Genomic DNA, 23,514 nt, shown 5'->3' on the forward strand with positions numbered 1-23,514 from the left:
ACATATATAATAAACTAAAATATCATCCTAAATACTTTATACTACATACTTTGTATCTTTTCTTGCCAAAAAATTTTTTAAAGAATATTTGTATAATATAATTTCCTATTTGGTCATCTTATTTCTTCTATATACAATCTACTAAAATATTAGTCTAAATCATTTATAATTCGAATATCAATTTACAAGTATCTTTTCTTGCCAATTTTTTTTGAAAGAATATTTGTATAATATAATTTCCTATTTGGTCATATTATTTCTTCTATATAAAATCTACTAAAATATTAGTCTAAATCATTTATAATTCGAATATCTATTTACAAAAAAATAGTAAAAATGATTCATATCATTGATATAATAGAAAATATCTTACAAAATCACTTTATAATACAATTTGAATTTTATACACTCCCTCTATTTGTTAAGTGCATAATTTTCTAAAGAGGCAATTTTTATATATGCATCAGTTACTTCTTTTAAAAAAAATAAAAAATTAAAAATTAAAAAAAAAAATGCATCACTTACTTTTTTCAACATCTAGCTTCTTTTATTTGTAATTATATCTATCCCGTCACATGGTTTCCACTCCTTTTTAAAAAAAAAATTATTATTATTCATTATTTCTCTCCTCTCCCATATCCTTTATTTTTTGAACAATCTACACAAAATTTTACTCCATTCAATTCACCATCCTAAAATTTAGGGTTGATCAAACCAACATTTAAAAAAAAAACGAAGCGAGTATAAATTTGGCAATTTTTTCACTGAGAATATACGGTATATAACATCACAAATTAAGGACATACTAAATATGAAAGATAAATACTCATATTGTTTTTGAACAACTTATATCATAGGTCTAATTCTAGAAAAAATTATTATCTTAATCAAATTTAATCATATGGACTATTGTACATTAAATTGTTGGGAAATTAGTAACTAAAAGAAATTATCTAAATCTACCACAAAAATATTATTTTTTGCCAGTACACTTATTTGAGATAAATTTTAACTTTTAATAAAAAAAAAAAAATTATACCAATTACTATTCCTAAAAAACGCCACGTTACCATTAGCTTCATAATAAAAAATAAATAAAAAAAATCCGCTAAATCTTAAACTAATGTTACCAAATTATGTTTTTTTTTTTTTTTTTTGCAATCATGCTTTTTTTTATTAAAGAGATGTAATTTGAATTAGATTGGGAAAATAAAACTGATTTTACTATTTTCTTCCCTAAAAGATCGCTTTGTCTATCGAGCTAAACTCTCTCTCCTCTTTTTCATCTTATCTTATCCTCTCCCATCCCCCTACTTTTGTTTGTTTTTCTTATCCACTTTCTACATACCATTGAACTAAAAAAAAAAATCAAATAATATTATTGTAGTAAGTTGTGTATTTATATAAAAATTATTTCGTCAAAAAAAAATATACAAAACTATTTTAATAATATTTACGTAATATTTTTGGAAAAATGGTCAAAAATAATACAAACTTTCACTCGTCCTCTAAAATCAAGTCGAATTTTCGATTTTTTCTAAATAATACAAACTTTAGAGGGCATCCGCCTTAAACGAGACATTTTACCTACAATCTAAACAATCAGTAAACTTTTTTTTTTTTTGATAAATTCATTAAACAATTTAATTAACTCATAATTAACACTTAAACCATAGTTAATTAAGAAAAAAAACAAAAAACCACTCCTCCTCCCCATCGCAAACCACCACGCCCTACCCATCTCCTTTCCCCAGCGGCACCCGACCCTCCCTTCGGCGATCCTCTGCCGGCGCCTCAACCCCCTCCCCTGCACCGACGACCTCATTTCCGGCATTCCCAACCCTCCCCCTTCCTTCAATTCCCCGAATCTCTCTCCCTTTCCACGAAAACCCATGAAATCCCCCTCCCGCCCAACAAAAACCCACGAAAACCCCCAATTCCCCCTTCGCCCGCCTCGAAAACCCTAATCGGTTGGGTTACGACAATGGAAAAAGGGGAAATTTGGGGTTTTTGCGGGTTTTCTTAGGGAGGGTGAGGGATTTCGTGGGTTTTTGTGGTGGGTGGGACTTGGGGAAGGGAGGGGTGGGGATGCCAAAAGTGAGTCGCCGACGCAGAGGAAGGGGTTTAGGCGCTGGCAGAGGTTCGCCGGAGGGTCGATCGCCGCCGGGGAAGGGGACAGGCTATGAGAGGAAGGGGTTTTTTAATAATAATAATAAAATTTAAATTTTTTAAAAAATAAAAACATTAATAAAAAAAATCAAATTAAATTATCAAACCAATAAAACAATGACACGTGTCTCATGTACGTATTAATCAAGTCACTAATTGGTCATAAGTTGTTTAAAATTGATACCCTCCAAAGTTTGTATTGATACCCTCCAAAGTTTGTAGTATTTTAAAAAAATCGAAAGTTCGATTTGTTTTTAACGGACGGGTGAAAGTTTGTATTATTTTTGATAATTTTTTCATATTTTTTGGGTTGAATCCGTACATCATAAGGGCACTAACCTAATCATTTATTAACGCTTGAGTTCTTCAAACAATTATTTCCATCGATTTCACCTCCCAATTCCCTTCCACCATTCAAACTCCAAACCTGTCTTCTATTGATTTCAAAATTTGCAATGCAACATTTTTTCTAGTTCCTTAAACAAACAAGACCAATATTTATAATTGAAGTTAAATCGCGTAAAAGCCAAAAGCCTATTATGAGTAGTATTAAAGGATGATACCACATTACAAAAAGTCACACAATAAAGCTACAAGCTATAGTCACAATAAACTCACAAAGGTTACAAATCTTGGGATCGGCCAACTTACATATGTTACTGAGTATTCATATGGCATTGCTACTGAGTCCTGATATGGCATGGCAACAAAGTGTCACCATGAAAGAAAAACGTAGAACACATGCTATGAAGAATACTAATATCACCTTCAGAGTTCATTTAAATTTTTACCAAATTCTCGAAAGTAAGTTGACTTAATGCTCAATGTCCACTCCAATCTCTGACGAGGAAAGATGAACATCAGTACCATTTCCATTTCCTGTAGACTCTTCTGCAATGATTTCGTCTTTTAAACTAACAGATTCATTAATTTCAGCATTACTGCCTTCATCATTAACTTCATGACCCATAGTGGTTCCAGCATCCATGGGATTGGGTGCAAATATTCCAGCATCCATTGATGTATCCTGCAGCTGCATAATACCCACATGATCATTTCAAACAATTATAAACTCATAATGCTAAAGTTTAGTTTCAGACAGCAATATCTGTCATGTAGAAATTGGCAAAAGAAAAATCAGATAGCTTTGTTCGAACGGAGACTACATACACCCAAATTTCTCAAACTTGCAGTCACATCCTCCTGCTGTTGCTGCAGCGTTGTTCTAAGATCTTGAAATTCCTAAATGAATGGGTATTGAGTCATCACAATGATGATACATACTTGAAGGACAAATGAAAAAGAAAAAGAACGTGAAGAAAAACTTACTGATCGAAGTTGATCTACTTCAACATTCAGAGACTTCCTGAGTTCTACCAGCTCCTGAAAACACAGTTCAAAATATGCATAGAAATAACAAACTTGCAAAAAGGAATACAAAACAAATTCAGCTACAAGAGCATGATTAGGGAGAGAAATCTAAAAGAAAGCCCATTGGAGAAAAAAAGGTGAACAATTGTTTAAAATTTGAAGCATAAATACTTTGCCTTTACAAAGATAAACAGTTAAAAATTGTAATGCCAATCATAGTGAATACTGACAAACTTGAAGCATTATAATTGCATCACAATTCTGTTCCACAAATAAATTCTTCAAGAGCTGCAGGATATACAAGTTTCAACATTCAATACTTCGCATCATTAACGACACCAAGACCAAGTCTTTCACACTCCAAGAAAGAGGGGCTTATTCATCTAATCTGAAAAGTTTAATTATCCTCTTTTTAAAAACATTTTGGCATTCACTGCATACTTAAGAGAGTATGCAAAACACAGCAGGAAGAAAACATTAACTAATGCAAAAAAATAATGGTCTCATAGATATATGGTAAAACCATTTGATCCAAATATCAAAATGATCCTCTTTTATATAAGCTCCCAGAGTGTGTATCCTCAAGTAAGCAGCAAATCACCCTACCTAATGAGTATTTCAATACACGATTGTATGGCACAAGGCTGTTATGGTTATTTCCTTCAATATGGCACTTGCAAAAGTAAACGAGAGGGCTGAGCTCAAGTTAAAAAGCTTCATAACCAAAATGTGAGGAATGTTATGCCTGACTGCGGAAATTATAGTTCAAATATAAACAGAAGGAACAAATTTATTGGGAAAATTGAAAAACCATGGTTTATTACGCTAACAAATGTTCTCCCACATACAACGTAATTGGACTGTAAGAACCTGACCCGATGATAAATATAATAACATAATAAGTAGTAAACAATGAGAAGACAAGACAGGTTAAAATGCGGAGGATTTAAAGAAATTACAGTTTAACTATTCCCTAAATTGATTTAAAACAGACTTAAGCATGTGGGCTATTCAGGAGAAAATATGAGCAGGCTCTGGTTCTATAAATAAGTTTTTTTTGTAATATACACCAACTTTCCATTCCATCTTTCCCTTTCCCCTCCCTTCCCTTATGTGTCTTCTGTCTTCCCTAGGTGATTTACCCTCCCAATTTATCACAAATTTTCCACCATATTTGATTGATTCTTGTCTTTCCTTTTTTTATGCTTCCTCCGTTCCCCAAATATTGCAACATGGGGATGGGACACGAAGAGGAGAGAGATAGAGAGGAGTAAAGATATGGAATCATCTGATGAAGTGAGAAAAAGAGAGAAAACATTTGCAAACAGGGAAATGTTGCAATATTTGTGAAACTTCCTAAAATGGTAATTGTTGCAATATTTGTGGAATGGAAGTATATATTTGAAATTTTTGAACAAACTAACTTTATTTCAGCAATCTTTTAAATCTCACCACATCCAAACTTGTGAAAATACATTCAGTGGCAAACTAATAATTAAGAAAAATTACAAGGTATCAGCTTAAAATGCCTTGAACTTGAAATTTGTGAGATCCGCAAAGAGCTAAATCTAACAAAACTCCACATAGACAATTTCAAAACTGCTCTCATTGCTTCTTCAAACCAAACAAAGGAGGTTATTAACCTCAACAATCACTTAGTCATGGAGGTAAGAAGTACATAATACTCAAAGTAAATATAAAGGCATGCCTAGGACTGGCGTTAGGGATGTTAGTGGATCGGGTCAAGTTGGAGACCCATCCCGTTATGGGTCCCGATTTGCAAGTTGGTGAGGCGGAAATGGGGGTAAAAGTCATGCCCATCATGGGTTAAGGGTTAGGGATGGATTTTGAATTGTACTTGCCCTCGCCCCACCCCAAACCAATCAATCAATCAATCAAAACCTTAATCTCATAACTGGCCAGCTACATGAACCAAAGTGATTATTCCGTTTAGTCATTAACAAAAATCTTCCTCCTTTATCCCTTACGATCAAATGCCTCATTCTCATTCTAAGCAAGTCATTTTCGGTCTCTCTCCCTTGTTTAACCCCTCCATGGTCCCATTCATCCACTCTTTGTACTAGTGCACCCTCGGGTTTCCGTCTTACATGCCCAAACCAACGCATACGATTTTTCCTTAGTTTGTCACACCCACTTTCATGCAAATAACCTCATTTCTGATTTTACCTCTTAAAGTGTTCCCACACATCCACCTTAACATACGCATTTCCGTAACCTCCATCTTTTTAATATGCTCCTTAGAAGCCCAACATTCTATACCATAGAGCAACTCTGGTCTTATGACAGTCTTGTAGAATTTCCTCTTCAACTGTAAGGGAATGCTTCGGTCACATAACACTCGCCCCACCCCATACCCACATACATACATAAACCATGTAAAAAAAAAAAAAAAAAAAAAAAAAAGAGTAAAATAAAATAGTAAATATAATACTTTGTAGTAGACTTGTAATCAGTGTTTGAAAAAGCGCCTAGGCGCTGAGGCGCAAGGCAATAGGGGTGAGTGCTTAATTTGGTCTAGGCGCACTTGAAGCAAACTTCAAAAAAAAAAATTTAACTGCCCATATATTGCGCCTCACTTCAAAGAGGCGCACTGAGGCGCGCCTTAGGTGCACTTAGGCGCAGCAAAACCCCTCTCGCTTCCGAGCTTTTTTATACATTGCTTGTAATACAATAAAGAAAAAACTATTGTGAGATACTAACTTATTAAGTGAATTTTTGTTTGTAAGTTATAGTATGTAGTGGAGATTGTATTTTTGAAGCGGGGATTAGGCTGGCAGAGAAGGTGGAGATTAGGTGGGTGTTATCCAGGTAAGGGGGTAGGGTGGGGAGGGTTTTGGATTTGTACCTGCTGACAGGATAGATATAGATTTTGAGACCGCCGCGGGGATGAGAATATTAGGTTGGGATAAGGATGAGAATGTTAGGTTGGGATAGGGATGGGAAGGTCAATATCCACCCCACCCCGTCCCATTAACATCCCTATTAGGCAAAGTGATTTCCCTACCTTGAAATAGTTTGAGATAACTCTTATGAATAGTGTTTAACCAATTATAACCTCTAAAATAATTATTTACTTATTTTCCTCATTAATGATAATTGTCTTTTTCCTAACCTTTCAAAATTTTGAAAAAACTTTTATGAATAGTGTTTTGACAATTATACCCTCAAAATATTTATTTACTTATTTACCCTCATAAATGTTAATTGTCTCATTTTTTGAATTCTTAAAAATAGTGTATGTACATTTATACCCCTGACAAGATTTATTTACATATTTTCCTTCATTAATGCTACCAACAACTAAATTTGTATTATAGGACCAAACCGAAAGAACTTCCCTGACATAGATAGCTATGGCGCACACATTGTGCGCGTTACCCGCCCTAATTTCGTTAAGTTTCTTGGAGAGATGTTCTCTATACAAATTTGACACAAATCTTTAGTAAATCTGAAATATCCTTTATTAAAGCTACAAAAATTTTATGATTATGTAATGTTTTCAACTTAATATTTTTCAATGATTCTTATTGCGTTGGACCCAACAACATTTTAGTTTCATCTTGTTAATTTTCATGAAATTTTTAGAAGAAACGAACCTACACTCCTACAGCAAGGGCGGCAACAACAAATTTTGGCAAGAGTTGTAGGTAGGGATGGCAATTCAATCCGAGTTCGATTCGAATCCGACCGGATCCGAAGAAAAAAAATCCGATCCAAATCCGTTTAAAAATAGTCCGAATCCGAATCCAATAAAATAGTTCCAAATCTGAATAGGAGGCGGATCGGACTTGGACCCTGTGCAATGTCCGACCGAGTACGATCCGATTCAAGTTCGAGCATGAAGATATGCTTTAATTATGGCTTGGGACAATTACTTAGTTGTTTGTAGCAAATTTTTGTTGTGTAACTTAATTAATAATTTAAATATGTTATGTTTAGACTTTATAGCCTATATTTTTTCTAATTTTTTACGCACCAATATGATATAAGAAATAAAGTTTATTAGGAAAAACACAAGCAATTATAGGTATATCATACTTTACAAAAAAAAAAAAAAAAAAAAAAAAAAAAAAAAAAAGGATCATTCAGAGGTCCGAATAAACGGACCGGATTCGGATCCAAAAATAACGAGCGGATCGAACTCGGACTCGGATTTTTCGGATTCGGATCCAAGTGTAGGGTCTGTTTACTAAACGGATCGGATTCGGATTTAGCCGCATCCGACCCAAATCAGATTTGTTGCCATACTTAGTTGTAGGTGGTATGATAATGTCTTTTTTAAGATTCATAGACTTAATAAAGTACTATCCAAAAAATAGACTTAATAAAACTTACAAGATGATGGAATGGATTTGTGCTTATAGTAAAGACGAATATAGATATTATTTGACCTTTGAACTTGAAATGGTTTTACTTCGGCGTGAGTTAGAGACAATATAAGCAAAACAATCAAATAAATTTAGTTGTTCATAGCTACTTAATAGAGGAAACATCATAATCGAATGTAAGGATTGATAAAGTAAATCTTGATTCTCTAAGGATCTTCATGAAGGGAAAATTAAAACTAAGTTGTTTCATCATTTGATCCACCTATGGTTGGTGCTTCTTTCACTCAATATTTAAGTTCCAAAGAGGAGAAAGAGTTACTAAGTTGTGAATTTCATTTAATTTTAGCCTAGAACATAGCTATTTGCTAAAGTTAGATTTAAGGGTGAGGCAAAAGCCTTTTCTTTGTTTTATTAATGAAATCCACAATTTTAATCAACATGAGTAGTTTAGTGCTAAGTTAAAGGATCACTTGAACAGTTGAACTTGCAATTCCTAGATCTAATTCTGGTTTTGTGAAGTTAAAGTTGTCAAAGCCTTGGGACCTTCTTTAATCCCATGTCGACAACGAGGTGTCAAATGACTTTGTTGAATTGGGAAATCTTAACGCGCCTCATTTTTTAACTGATGGCTAAAATACAATCAAGAAGGATCCAAAGATCAATCAAAATTCATTAACCACCGAAAAGAAGTTATGGTTGCATCAACTGTCAAAAGTGGAGAAATCTGACTTCAATGCTTACTCTCTTAGTAAAGCGGGTGGGTGAATGTAGTCGTTAAGCCATCGTTCAGACATAGGCATTGTTCGCTCCTAAGGCTATTAAACACTTCTCTCTCTTGATTCTATTCCCAGAAGCATTTCTTTATAATAACTAGGAGCGAAAAAATATCTTAGATTATGGTTATTTCCTTTATTACACAACAAACTTCACAATTCAAGAAAGAGACAAAGATGTAGCTCTTGCGTTTGTAGCTTTTGTTTGTGTTATTTGGATTTCTTCGTATTATGCTCTTTCAAGAATAAGAGAATGATGTGTTTTATGCATGCACTAGTGGAAAAAATGTCATTTGCAGCACGCTATTTGCACTTAGTCAACATTGGTCAATTATTTAATGAATTGATTGCAACGTTCTTTTTATTTAAAATCGCTGCAAAAAATATGTAAAAAATTTAAAGTGTTATTTGCAGCGCTCCCAGCTAAAGCGCGCTGCTAAAAGAATAGTTTATAGCGAACGCTGCAAAAAATGGTTAATCACAAATTACCTCTTCTGGAGCTGCAATAATTAATAAAATCAAAAGAAAATTAATAAACTTATATCCCTAGCTAGCTAACCTTTGTTTCTTTCGATCCATCAACTCTATCTCAATAAATAAATAAACAAATAAATTCCTTCTTCTCCGTCAGAGAACTAAGGCACAATAATAACAAGAAAAACTCTCTTACAATCTTCTTAATTCCTCTTCCATCGTCGTTATTCAATGAATTCCTCCGCGCCGCACCTTCTCCTCACCACTACTTCACTGGGTTTCTCTCCCCTCCAAGTTCTCCATTGAGGTGGCTTACAAACTTTTGTTGAATATAAATCCCGCTTTCCTCTCAATTTCCCTACTGTATGTTCTCTATTCTATCTCTTTGAATAGGCGATTTATTAGTGAATTGTGATTATCAAAAGTAGTAGTTAGATTTTAGGTTTTATGTGTTCAATTTGAATTTATCATGTAACAATTGATTTGTTATATTCAATTTAAGCTGGATTTTCCACTTCTTTTCCTTTCCCTTTTTGTTTTCAGACTTGGGGAAGTTAATTTTCACTAGAAGATGGTATGCTCATTTGTGCTATTTGATTCTCATTGTTGGACTTGTCTTAAATTGATTACCGGTATGAAACGTTGTTAGAATAACTTAGATTTATGCTAGTTAGATTGAATTCGTTTATTGATATGAAAAATTGTTGAAATTTGATTATAGTTTACTGGCACTATTTTTGGAAATGGGCTTATGAATGTTAAGCATATATTCTAAGTTTTAGATAGTGAATTTCCTAAGGTATAACTGTGTAAGCTGGTAAGCTTTGTTTTGGCTAAATTAGAATGTTTCTTAGGATATTTGACCCTTATAACTATTCCATATAATCTATATTCAATATCATAGATGAGCCTTGGTGTCTTGTAGTTATATGATTTGAGAGAGCTAGACGTTCCAGAATAGAAGTGCAAATTTAGAGTCAGTATTCTGCCTTGTTCTTTTTGTGCTTTTGGAACATTTATTCTCATCATCCTATGTTTGTCAGCAGGCCTTTTCTTTGTGGATTATGTTTTGTGAGGTTGGAGTAATGTTGAGAATTAATCATTAGTGGCTAACGAGTGGGTTCATGTGACTAACTAGGAGGGGGAAAATTGTTTGCTACTGCTATAATACTTAACAGTAATTAATCATAGGTGCTCCTTATTATATATTGTAATTTATTTGAGAAAGTAGTCGCAGAAACAAGCTAAAAGTGGTCGAGCCTTTATCAGACAATTGGTTAAGCAAAAGGGTTCCTTACACTTTCTGATAATTCATGTTTTATGATTTTACCATGAAATCATATATTCAAAAAAAAAAAAGGGAACTAAATCAAAAAGAGCATCCAGAATATCCCACCCTAAAAATGAGGTTGCCCTTCAAATCTCATGTGTTCTTAAGGCTAGACAATTTGTGATGCACTATTTACCTATATGGCGGCTTAGAGAAATTTAAGAAAAAAAGAAATGAAGTCTCTTTTAACAGTGTTAAGGACCAGATTAAATAACACAAGATGGTTATTTGCCTATTACAGGATGACATACGTATATAACAGACTCATGAACGGAAAAAAAATTTAAAAAAGAAAAAAAAAAAAAACAAAGGTAATGTAATTGTCAAACCAAAATGTATTGCTCAATGAAGTGATTACTAATGATTGGATACGAAGTATATCTTTAGCAAATGAGCAAAGGCTAAGACTTGACAATTTTTTCTAAAACATATTAGCATTTCAAGGCCCAATATAACTTAAAGATCAAGAAATATAGTTTTCCATATGCAAGACAAACAATACCTATAATTCACTTGGTTATTTATTAGCTCCAAGTTAATATGCACAAAAAAGGAGTTTTTTGGCTTTCATTGCCTAAGATGTTCAATTGATTTTGCTCTTTAATTTATAGTATGAGCTATTGATGGAATCTTTGTTGTTTTGTGAATAATGGATAATTACGTTTGTAATTGCAGGTTATAGTAGTTTAACTCTTCTAGCTTCTTCTGAACTTTTTGGTTTCTTGCAACGGACAGCGTACGAAGAACAAGATAAAGCAAGAATGAAGCTCAAGAATGGAAGAAGACGAATGTTTGTTTGATAGATAGATAGTTAACCAAAAGGTTGTAAGCTACAAGTTTAATGACTTTAGGCCATCAATCTCCAAGGTTCCAATACAAATTTTTTGAATGCCTTTCTTACCTCTACTATTTGCTATTTAAGCTACTTGCTATTACACTGATGTGGCATAAGCCTTAATTACTACATCTTTGTCTTCTTCCAAGTGCTGCCAAAATAGAACAGATAAAGCAACGGTCCCCTGCAGCTTTAGTCTTTTGCTAAGGGTTGCTGTTGTGGGTTGTTTGCACCTTGCTTGTGCCCTGTTGCTGCCTGCTGCTGCCTTCTGTTGCTGCCTGTTGCTGCCTTCTGTTGCTGCTGTCTCCTACCGTAAGTGTAGATGATGGGTGGCTAGGGTTGATTCATTGCATTGTCGCCCTCCCAAAGCACCACCTTGTCCTCAAGGTGGAAGTCGGGAAATAGATCGATGAACGACTTAGCCTCCTCACACGTAGCCTCGAACCCCAACGGGTCTTTCCATTTGATTAAGACCTCCTGTACTCCTTGCACTCCCCCCTTCCCTTGCACAATCCTACTACTTATCACGGACTCCGGTATTGTGGCTGAGCTTGGCTGGTCACCAATTGCTCGCTTAAGCTGAGATACATGGAACACTGAGTGTATTCGACAAGTGTCAGGCAATGCCAGCTTATATGCCACCTTACCCACCCGTTGAATCACTTCAAAGGGCCCATAGAAGCGAGCTGACAGCTTCTCAAATGGCCTTTTCGCAAGTGAGCGTTGCCTATACGGCTGGAGCTTCAAGAACACATATTCTCCCACCTGATACTCTTCTTCTCTTCTCTTAGAATTGGCACTCCTCTTCATAATTTCAACTCATCTAACATCACATATCTCGCTCTTGTAACATTTCTTCCACCGATTTTACTGACGTTCGACCCGCCCCCACCTTAATGATTTTTGGTGGATCTCTGCCATACAACACTTGAAAAGGAGACATCTGAGTTGAAGAATGGATCGAAGTGTTGTATGAAAATTCGGCACATGGCAGCCACTTAGCCCAGGATTTAGGTTGATCTCCAACGAAACACCTAAGGTAAGTCTCCAACCCCTTGTTGACCACCTCCGATTGAAATCAGTTTGCGGGTGGTATGAGGTACTCCGACGCACATCAGTCCCTGCAAACGGAAGAGTTCCTTCTGGAACACACTCAAAAATAATCGATCACAATCTGAAACAATACTGCCGGAAAACCGTGCAAACGCACCACCTCTCTAATAATAAACACATCAGCCACGGTTGCGGCGAAGAAGGGGTGACGCAGCCCTATGAAATGAGCATATTTTGAAAGGCGATCCACCACTACAAAGATGGTGTCAATCCCCTTAGATCGGGGTAACCCCTCCACAAAGTTCATGGTTATATCTTTCCACACCGCCTCCGGAATTGGAAGTGGTTATAATAATCCCGTCGGGCTTCTTTGGGAGTGTTTGTTCCTTTGGCAAACCCCACAAGCCTTCACATAAACTGCCACGTCCTTCCTCATACCTTGTCAAAACCATTCTCTCGCTACTCTCAAGTACGTCTTCGTCTCACCACCACGCCCACCTTCTGGCGAGTCGTGATAGGCTTGAACAAAGTAAGTTACACTAACCGTCCTTTGTAAATCACCCACCCCTGCTCTACTCCACCGAATATCCTGGTCACAATGGCTGCCAATTCCGCATCGCCATCCTCCCCTCTACGTGACAGCGCATCCGCAACCCGATTTGCCGAGCCGGGTTTGTATTGAAGATTAAAATCGAACCCAATTAATTTCCGGACCCCTTTTGTGATACTCCATACCCACTTCCCTTTGTTGAGTGATGAAGCGTAAGCTTTGTTGATCACTCTGAACAATGAATCTCCTTCCCAACAAGTAGTGCTTCCATTTTTCAACCGCCAAGCAAACCGCCATTAATTCCTTCTTGTACACCGATTTCCCGCGATTTCTCGGCCCCAACACCTTGCTAAAGAAGGCAATCGGCCTTCCATCTTGCATCAACACCGCACATAAACCATACCCCGAGGCGTGTTTTCCACCACAAATATTTTCTAGAAATCCGGCATCCTTAATACTGGAGCAGTTAACATTTCCTCCTTTAATTTCTCAAAGGCTTGCGTGGCTTCCTTGGACCATTTGAAGCTATCCTTCTTTAATTGATCAGTGAGTGGACTAGCTATATGAGCATAATGTGAGATGAATTTTCGGTAGTAGCCCGTTAGGCCCAAAAAGCCCCTTAACTCTCTTAGTGTTTTTGGAATGGGCCACTTGATCATGGACCTTACCTTCTCTTAATCCACTGCAACTCCTTTCTTTGAGATGATATGGCCTAAATAAGCCACCTCCACTTTCCCAAATTCACACTTCTTTTTATTTGCAAATAACTGATGTTTTTCCGAAGTAGCTAACACCACTTGCAAATGCTTAGAGTGTTCTTCCTCACTAGTACCGAAAGGAATGGTGTCCTTCCAACAAGTGTATTCTTCCGATAGAGGGTTCCGAACTATTACGGAGCTAATTCTTCGGTAAGGTCAAGTGATCGGAATGCCTAGGTGGAGGCCGCTTCCGATCAGTAATATAAATGCGCAATTGATGTTACAGCTTAATCTTAACTGAACCCTTCGGGTCGAACCCAATCGAATCACCGATCTTAGACGACGAATTAATCCGAAAGGATTTAATGAGTCGACAGAGTTTTACGAATACAGACGTCGGACATCGAGCCTAGGGCGTCGAGACCGAACGTCGCAAAATTACAATCGACAAGTATGAGCGTAGCCATAGCTAGGCTAGGCTAGGCTAGCTCATCACAGGCACTAGGCGCGCCATAGCAGCCCTAGCATCATGCCTAGGCGCCATCGCAGCCTTAGCATCATGCCTAGGCGCTATCGCAGCCCTAGCATGATGCTGGGCGCCATCGCAGCCCATCGCAAGCCAATGCGCATCACTAGGCGCACCATGCGTGCCCTAGGATGGCTGGGGACCATCGCAGCCCAGGCAACATCACTAGGCGCACCATGCGTGCCCTAGGATGGCCTGGTGTCGTAGCGGCTCTAGCACATTGTTGGGCGCATGGCAGGACCACACGCACCAAGCACAGCTAGTGCTAGGCACTGGCGCATGTGTGGTGCGTGGTGCTTGGGCGAGGCATGTGCGTGCATGGTGCCCGGTACATGGTCGAGTGTGATGTGTGTGGCTATGCGAGTGTGTGCGAGGGGGCTAGCAAGCTAGCAACGTCAAGCCTAGCATGCGTGGCTTGCTAGCAGCACGCATGCTAGGCATTGCGTGCGAGAGGGGCTGATGCGTGGCGCGCATGATGTGCGAGTGTGGTGCGTGTGGCTGGGGAAGCGAGAGGCCAGCATGCGTGGCTCGCTAGTAGCACGCATGCAGGGCCATGCGAGCATATGGTGCAGCGATGATGCGTGGGATGCTGGCACCAGCGCCAGCAAGCACCAGTGCCAGCACGAGCAAGCACCAGCGCTGCTGCTGGGCTTGTGCTAGCATGCTGGGCTAGCTGGCAGCTGGCCAGTAGCCTTAGGTGATGCGGTTTTGTGAGGGTGGGGACCAAGGCTTTGGGAAAGCCTTGGGGAGCAAGGCCACCTCTCCATGGTCCTCACCTAACGCTCTCTCTCCCTTTGACACTTGTCGAATTGTGATTGCATTTATTTATTAATTTATTTTAGAAATAAATTAATTAGCAAATTAAACATTCTCCCACATTGGTTGGGGAATGAAATACAAGGGTTCATTTCCCTATAAATACCAAGCTTGGGTATTGGGAAATGAACAACCTTGAGTGGAATTAAAAAGTAGAGTAAACCTTTGATTCGTAAAACTCATAGTTATTTTGTCCGGGTCTTGACTAACCTTCAAGACTTAGGACGCTCGGGTCGGGTCGAGGGTATGATCCGTCGGAGATCTCGTCTTTTCGGGATTTTGAAGTAAGAGCTCTTTGGGAGCGAAGCACGCGTTAAAGGTATAATTCTTGTTCTTAATCTTGTTAGATTAAGTTTATTATGCTTGTTTAATTGCTTTAATTAAGGGGCGGGTCTTGGTGGGTTTCCTTCCACGTAGTGTCGGGTCACTACGAAACCCTACAGCGGTATCGGAGCCACGCTCCTTTTTAATTTTTGCAATTATTTTTAATTAAGGTGTTTTAAAAGAATTTAATTTTCTGGTTCATGTTCATCTAATTAGATTAGATGCTCGTCTTAATTAATTTTTAAAACTCGATTTTATTTTCGATTTGGCTGTCGAACCCGGATTTTGGCTCAAAAATAGTGATTTTTGGGTGGAATCGACATTCTGGAACTGTTTTAACCCTTTCAGAATTGTCCAGAAGCCAAATTCGAACCAGAAACCCAATTTTTCTGGAGTTTTTCGTTTTTCAACGTAAATTTTAATTCTTTTTAAGCCTTGATTAATGGAAGCATTACAAGGTTAGACTAAATGCACATTTGCATCACTAATCTACTGGTTTTAAAATATCCTTGAGCATAATAATGGAGTGTTTATTAGTGCTTAAGTTGATATACCAATCTTTCACATAAACTTGTTTTTCACAAATTTTGCAAATAAATTGTAATAAAGTGTGAAAACTTGTTGTGATTTTGTATTTTAAGTTCCCAAGTAATGTTAAAGTTCTAATCTTTAAAGGTTTAAATGATTGGAACCCTAACCCTAAATTCCATATTGAACAAAGTTTGGATTTTTTCATGTTTTGGTTGATTAAAATCCATTAAGTTCACTTATTTGTGAGTAAAATTTGATTAATCTTCATGTTGGAAGATGTAATCTTGGTATTTTTACACAAGTATGCAAGTTGGAAAATTTTTATCATTGGATGGTTAATTTATTTTTCCAACTCCCTTTTGTCAAATCCATTATTAATTTGCATATTGGCAAGATTAATTTTGGACATAGCTCATTTTATTTTAAGCATAAAGTTTGACCTAATTTTGTTCAAAGTTGAAATTTTGGATAAATTTAGGCTTGTGCACCAATAAAATAAATTTGTTTAAGTTAGACTTAATTTTATTTTATTTTCCCTCAAAATTAATTCTAAAATGTAATTTAGAATTGATTATTGTCACACACAAATCGGAATTAAAATTTCGAGTAAAATGCACGCAAATCGATGCAAAACCGCAAGCGTCACCAAGGCTAGCCGGGCTGCCTAGCAGCCCACATGTAGGCTGCCTGTGGTGCGCATATGGCTGTGCATCGTTTTGGTGCGTGGCTGTGTGGCGAGGAGGGGTCTGCTGTGTGGTGCGTGTGCTGGTGCATGGGCCTTAGGCTGCTGGTGCGCTTGTGCTGCTGCTGGGCAGCGAGGCAGCAAGCCCCAGCCAGCCAGCCCATTGCTGCCTGCACCAGCAAGCTGCTAGCATGCGTAGCATGCTGCTGGTGCTAGCTAGCAAGGCAGGCTGTGCTAGGCACACTTGCTAGCTGCCAGCACCACGCACCATGGCGCAGGGCCATGGGCTGCCTAGCAGCCATGGTGCGCCATGCATCATAGGATGATGCATTCTTGCTTAAGCATGAGCTATGTAATTTTGCGATTATCCCGTTTTAAAATATTTTAATAATTGTTTTAACGAGGCTAAAAACCTTGATTTTCGATTTTGCAAAATTTTGACAAATTATGGGTTATGCCGACTTAATTAATCGGATTAATTAAGCACGGATGCGGAATTTAGTGGGAGCTTAATTAAGTGCGTAAGCATTTTGCGTTTAGAAATAATGGATTAAACCGCTTTGACTAGTTTTAATTAGGCGCGTTAATTGGATTAACCACCTAAGTTAGTTATTAGTTTTGCGTGTTTAATTATGTATTTCGTAATATTGCATGGGCCATTCACAAATAGTGAATGGGTGAATGGAAGAATGTTTTTCAAAACAGCTTCTTTGAAAATGGCAACTAGTGGGGCCCGACTAGGATAGAAAATACGAACTGCGTTCCGTTATGTATTTTTGTAAATCTAAATACGGTCTGCGAATCGTTAAGTATTTTTGTACTATTAAATTAATCTTAGTCGTTCTAGCTAGCTTCTTTTATTTCGTTTTGGCCAAGATGTCTCAAGACGGCGTTTCGACGAAGACGAGCCAAGATGAAGACCCATGGAAATTGAAGATTTCAAGGGGTCATGCTAGTTGCCAAAAGCATCTATTTTATGCCTTATATATTTTTGTTATATAATTGCTGGATGCATGTCTAGGATTTCTATTATGTTGCGACGATTAGTTAAGTTCACTTAAATCAACCAACATAGAAACCCTAGGTCCCTTAATAATATTGAGCTAAAATATGTCGTTCCAAGAACAACACTTACCGAACTAATGCGCGTACGTGATGAATTACGCCAAAGCGAGGCATCACTACTTCCCTAGGAACACAAGGTATACTAGGTATACAAGGTTTCTTAGTTAAGCTCAACGATATCAGTAAGGAGTCCTTAGATGTCGTGGCAAAAGAGATAAAATGTCAAGAATGCATTGGATGCGATATTTTATCAAACCGAGAGTAGCTTGGAGCTATTAGCAATTGGATTGCTTACCTTAAGATATTTAATGATTAAGACAAGCCAAAGCATGCTTAACCATTTCTTGATCTTTGGGATCTCGGAATCATTTTATTCTCGCCCATAAGGGACAATCTTAAAATGCGTGGATAAAATGCTCAATAAGATTGAATATGTGCATGAACGCTTTAAATTTCAACTTATTGATGTATGAATGGTTTTTCACTTCAAATTCTTTCAATTGTAGAATCATGTCTGCAAGTAACTCAAACAACAACCGATTCTCTTTGCGCTCAATTCTCGACAAGGAGAAGTTGAGCGGGCCAAACTTTCTTGATTGGCAAAGAAATCTCCGCATTGTACTAATGCAGGAGCAAAATGAATACGTCCTTGATGAGGAAATGCCCGACGCTCCCAATGAGGAGGTCACTCAGGCTGCCCTTAATCGATGGCAAAAGTGCAAATCGAGATGTCAAATGCATCATGTTGGCCACGATGTCTCCGGATCTTCAAAAGACTTTCTTTGAAAAGGAGACAGCTTTTGAGATCATTTCTGAGCTTCAGAATATGTTCCAAGAGCAGGCCCGAACTGAAAGGTTCGAAACCCACAGGCTTGAGAGCAAGCTCAAGAAAGGAGAGCCACTCAGCCCGCATATTCTCAAAATGATTGGATTATTTGAAAACATGGAAAGGCTTGATGCTGGGTATTCAACCGAAATGGCAATTGACATCATTCTCCACTCCCTTCACAAAGGCTATGATCAGTTCAAGATGAACTATAATATGCATAGTTTGGAGAAAACCCTCACCGAGCTTCATGGTTTGTTGAAGCAAGCCGAGCAAACCCTCAAGTATGAGGGCAAGCATGACATGCTCATGGTGAGGAAGGGCAAGCCATTCAAACGTGCGGGCAAAAAGAAGAGCTTTAAAGGGAAAAAGAAGAAATTCCCGCCTAAGTCAAAATCTGCTAAGGGCAGCAAGGACAAGAAGGCAAGGCAGCTCCTTCTAAATCTGATTCCGAATGTTTCTACTGCAAGAAGAAAGGACATTGGAAACGGGACTGCCTCAAATTCAAGGAAGATAAGAAGAACGGCAACGTTGCTTCTTCATCAGGTATTTTCGTTATAGACTTAAACTTCGCTAGCAAAACATCATGGATATTAGATACCGGATGTGGCTCACACCTTTGTTCCAATGCTCAGGGATAGGTCGAGCTTCAGGTCGGCAATGGAGCAAGGATGTCTGCCGTCTCCGTTGGAACTCTGAGTTTGTCTTTGCCCATAGGGCTTGTTCTAGAACTTGAAAATTGTTATCATGTTCCTAGAGTGACCAAAAACATTATTTCAATATCGGCATTGGACGCCAAAGGATTCGAATTTCGAATCAAAAACAATAGTTGTTTTATATATTTTGATAATGTTTTATATGGAAAGGCACATTCAGAAAATGGTCTTTATGTGCTTTCACTAGACAAACAGGTCTATAACATCGAGAATACTGCCAAAAGGGCTAAGACCATCGAATCGAATCAAACCTACTTGTGGCATTGTCGTCTTGGCCATATTAACATCAAATGCATCAAGAAACTTCTTCAAGAAGGTGTTCCTGACTCATTCGACTTAGAGTCATTTGAAAATTGCGAAGGATGCTTATTAGGCAAGATGATAAAACAGCCATTCTCCAAGTTGGGAGAAAGGGCAAGTGACTTATTAGGTCTAATACACACGGATGTATGTGGACCAATGAGCACACCCGCAAGGCAAGGTTACCGATATTTCATCACTTTCACCGACGATTTAGTAGATATGGCTATATCTACTTAATGTCGATTAAATCTGAATCCTTTGAGAAGTTCAAAGAATTTCAGAAAGAAGTTGAAAATCAACTTGGCAAGAAAATCAAAGCACTTCGATCAGATCGAGGTGGCGAATATTTGAGCCATGAATTCGACGATCACCTGAAAGAAAATGGCATTCTATCAAAATTGACACCTCCCGGAACTCCTCAATGGAACGGAGTGTCCGAACGAAGGAATCGGACCTTGTTAGACATGGTTCGATTAATGATGGGTCTTAGTGAACTCCCTATCTCTTTCTGGGGACATGCGCTACAAACTGCAGCACTAACACTGAATAGAGCTCCGTCAAAAGCTGTTGAAAAGACTCCATATGAATTATGGACTAAGAAACCTCCTAGGTTGTCTTTTCTCTAAGATTTGGAGATGCGAAGCATATGTCAAGCGTTTAATTTCGGACAAACTTCACCTCAAATCGGATAAGCGTTTCTTTGTGGGATATCCAAAAGAAACCAAAGGGTATTACTTCTACAATAAATCCGAGAACAAAGTTTTTGTTGCTCGTGATGGTGTCTTTTTGGAGAAGGACTACCTTTTCAAAATGACAAGTGGGAGGAAAATTTAACTAGACGAAGTTCGAGAGGACGAGCAACAATGTCAACCTGACAAAACTGACAATCTAGATACTTTGGAAGCATCTAAGAAGATTGGTCAGAATCAAACATACAATGTAAATGCTCAACCGATTACCCTACGTAGGTCGGAACGGCAAAGATCTCAACCAGACAGATACCTCGGTATCGTCTTAACCGATGATCAGGACATCCTAGTTATGGATGGAGATGCCGGCGACATACAAGCAAGCTATGACGAGCCCCGACTCTGCAAAATGGCAAGAGGCCATGAAATCCGAGATGGACTCCATGTCAAAAAATCAAGTCTGGGACTTGGTGAATTTGCCCGAGGGTTATACACCCATTGGTTGCAAATGGATCTTCAAAGTGAAGACAGACAAGGATGGAAATGTATCAATATACAAAGCTAGACTGGTGGCAAAAGGTTATAGACAAGTCCACGGGATTGACTATGACGAAACTTTTTCACCAGTTGCAATGCTAAAATTCGTCTGGATCATCCTAGCAATTGCTGCATATTACGATTACGAAATATGGCAAATGGATGTCAAAACCGCCTTCCTTAATGGAATTTTGGAAGAAACAGTGTATATGTCAATCCAGGCAACGCTGGAAAGGTTTGCAAGCTGAAGAAGTCCATTTATGGACTAAAGCAAGCCAGCAGAAGTTGGAATCTGCGATTTGATGAAGCCATTAGCAAGTTTGGTTTTATCAAGAATCCAGATGAGTCTTGTGTATACAAGAAGGTCAGTGGGAGTGATATTGCATTCCTAGTCCTGTATGTCGATGACATACTGCTCATTGGAAACAGCACAAAATTGTTGGAGTCCGTAAAGGGCTGGTTGGGAAAGTGCTTTTCAATGAAGGACTTAGGAGAGGCACAGTACATATTGGGCATCAAGATCTACAGGGATAGATCTAAGAGGATGATTGGATTAAGCCAGAGTACTTACATTGATAAGGTACTGGCTCGATTCAACATGGAAAATGCCAAAAGAGGGCATTTACCCATGTCCCATGGCATAACCCTCAGCAAGAAACAGTGTCCACAGACACCTGTTAAGCAAGAAAGAATGAATCAGATCCCATATGCTTCGTTAATCAAATCGATCATGTATGCCATGATATGTACAAGGCCAGATGTATCGTATGCCCTGAGTGCAACGAGTCGATACCAATCGAACCCAGGAGAGGCGCATTGGACTGCGGCCAAGAACATCCTTAAGTACCTGAAAAGGAACAAGGATAAATTCCTGGTGTATGGAGGCCACAAAGAACTGGTTGTTGAAGGTTACACCGACGCTAGCTTCCAGACTGACAGAGACGACTTCAAGCCACAATCGGGGTACATATTCTGTCTGAATGAAGGAGCGTTTAGCTGGAAGAGTGCCAAGCAGAGCACCACTGCAGACTCTACAACTGAAGCCGAGTACTTGGCCGCTTCAGAAGCTGCCAAGGAAGCTGTTTGGATTCGCAAGTTCATTAGCGAACTTGGTGTTATACCCTCAATCGAGGGGCCGATAGACCTCTATTGTGATAACAATGGAGCTATCGCTCAGGCAGAGAGCCAAGAGAGCACCAGAAGGTCAAACACGTGCAAAGGCGATTTCACATGATAAGGGAATGGAAATCCAAAGGTGAAATCAGAATTTGTAAGATTGGCACGGATGATAATGTAGCCGATCCTTTGACTAAACCTTTGCCTGAAGTGAAACACAACAAGCACATTGAGGCAATGGGAATCAAGCATGTTGGAGCCTGGCTTTGAAATTCCATGTACATGTGTTTTAATTAAATAGGATATTTAATGTAAGACACTGTATTAAAACCATTCATTAATGGAGTAATTAATTTTTGTGCAAAATTATCATTCACTCCATTACTATTTAATTGTGGTTTAGAATTAAATAATGAGTCCATTCGATTTACGGAAATATTCAAAACAGGGTATCAAGACCATGTTTTGGATAAAGAAACACCTGTTAAGTGAACATTGAATATTAAATCGAAAAGTGTCCCTAATCGAGGTCATCTAATAGATGGACGATTGATGACCGCCATAGATTAGTGTGTAGTATGATTTACAGCACCGTTTCTTGTGCTGCGAGGACGTGACGGTCATAAATCATTTGCACTGGTACAGTTTGTAACTGTACTGGATAAGACCTATGAGAGTACTTTAAGAAAATTTAAATTTTGTCATAAGTACCTTCTCATTATGACTATCGGAACTTGTTTCCTCCGACCATGAGTACTGTGAAGTTTTCTTGTTTGAGTACTAGGCTCTTTGATGTTTCCAAACGTATGTCGTAACTGGGGATTATAACGGGAACACTCAGGAGACTATGTCCTCTTAGTAAGAAGAACTTACAATACAAGACTGGGATTGTCTCCCTACTATCAATAGGGAAAATGTTTTGTTGTTTACAAGGCCGCTCGAAGAGCGAGACTGTGAAAATGCATGGCCGTGCTGAGATGGATTTTAGAAATCATCTGCTTATTGACAGTCGAACTCGGAGATCGAGAAACACTTCTGAATGTAATAAGGATGACAAAGAATCTTACCTTATAGTTCACGAAGAAACATTAAGTGACAGCTAGCTGGCAGCTGGCCAGCAGCCTTGGGTGATGCGGTTTTGTGAGGGTGGGGACCAAGGCTTTGGGAAAGCCTTGGGGAGCAAGGCATTGGTCCCCCCACCTCTCCATGGTCCTCACCTAATGCTCTCTCTCCCTTTGACACTTGTCGAATTGTGATTGCATTTATTTATTAATTTATTTTAGAAATAAATTAATTAGCAAATTAAACATTCTCCCACATTGGTTAGGGAATGAAATACAAGGGTTCATTTCCCTATAAATACCAAGCTTGGGTATTGGGAAATGAACAACCTTGAGTGGAATTAAAAAGTAGAGTAAACCTTTGATTCGTAAAACTCATAGTTATTTTGTCCAGGTCTTGACTAACCTTCAAGACTTAGGACGCTCGGTTCGGGTCGAGGGTACGATCCGGAGATCTCGTCTTTTCGAGATTTTGAAGTAAGAGCTCTTTGGGAGCGAAGCACGCGTCAAAGGTATAATTCTTGTTCATAATCTTGTTTGATTAAGTTTATTATGCTTGTTTAATTACTTTAATTAAGGGGCGGGTCTTGGTGGGTTTCCTTCCGCGTAGTGTCGGGTCACTACGAAACCCTACAAGTACTAAACACAAGAATGTAATCAAAGAAAACAAGTACAAATTTACGCAAGTAACGAAAGAATACCTTGTTAGTGAGAGATTGA

The 23,514-nt window shown here is 38.3% G+C and overlaps 1 protein-coding gene across 1 annotated transcript in view; it reads right to left on the bottom strand.

Annotated features, from left to right (window-relative positions):
- Positions 1-2,666: 2,666 nt before the first annotated feature.
- The window catches only part of LOC110695965, a 29,178-nt gene continuing 8,330 nt past the window's right edge, over positions 2,667-23,514 (bottom strand). The window contains exons 6-8 of the mRNA XM_021873208.1: positions 3,499-3,552; positions 3,340-3,411; positions 2,667-3,202 (exon numbers count right to left, since the gene is read on the bottom strand). Of these exons, the coding sequence (XP_021728900.1) occupies positions 2,984-3,202; positions 3,340-3,411; positions 3,499-3,552 (345 nt within the window). The 3' untranslated portion in view covers positions 2,667-2,983. The remainder of the gene's footprint in view (positions 3,203-3,339; positions 3,412-3,498; positions 3,553-23,514) is intronic.

This window comes from Chenopodium quinoa, unplaced genomic scaffold, assembly GCF_001683475.1.
Source record: "Chenopodium quinoa cultivar QQ74 unplaced genomic scaffold, ASM168347v1, whole genome shotgun sequence".
Lineage (NCBI taxonomy): Eukaryota > Viridiplantae > Streptophyta > Magnoliopsida > Caryophyllales > Amaranthaceae > Chenopodium > Chenopodium quinoa.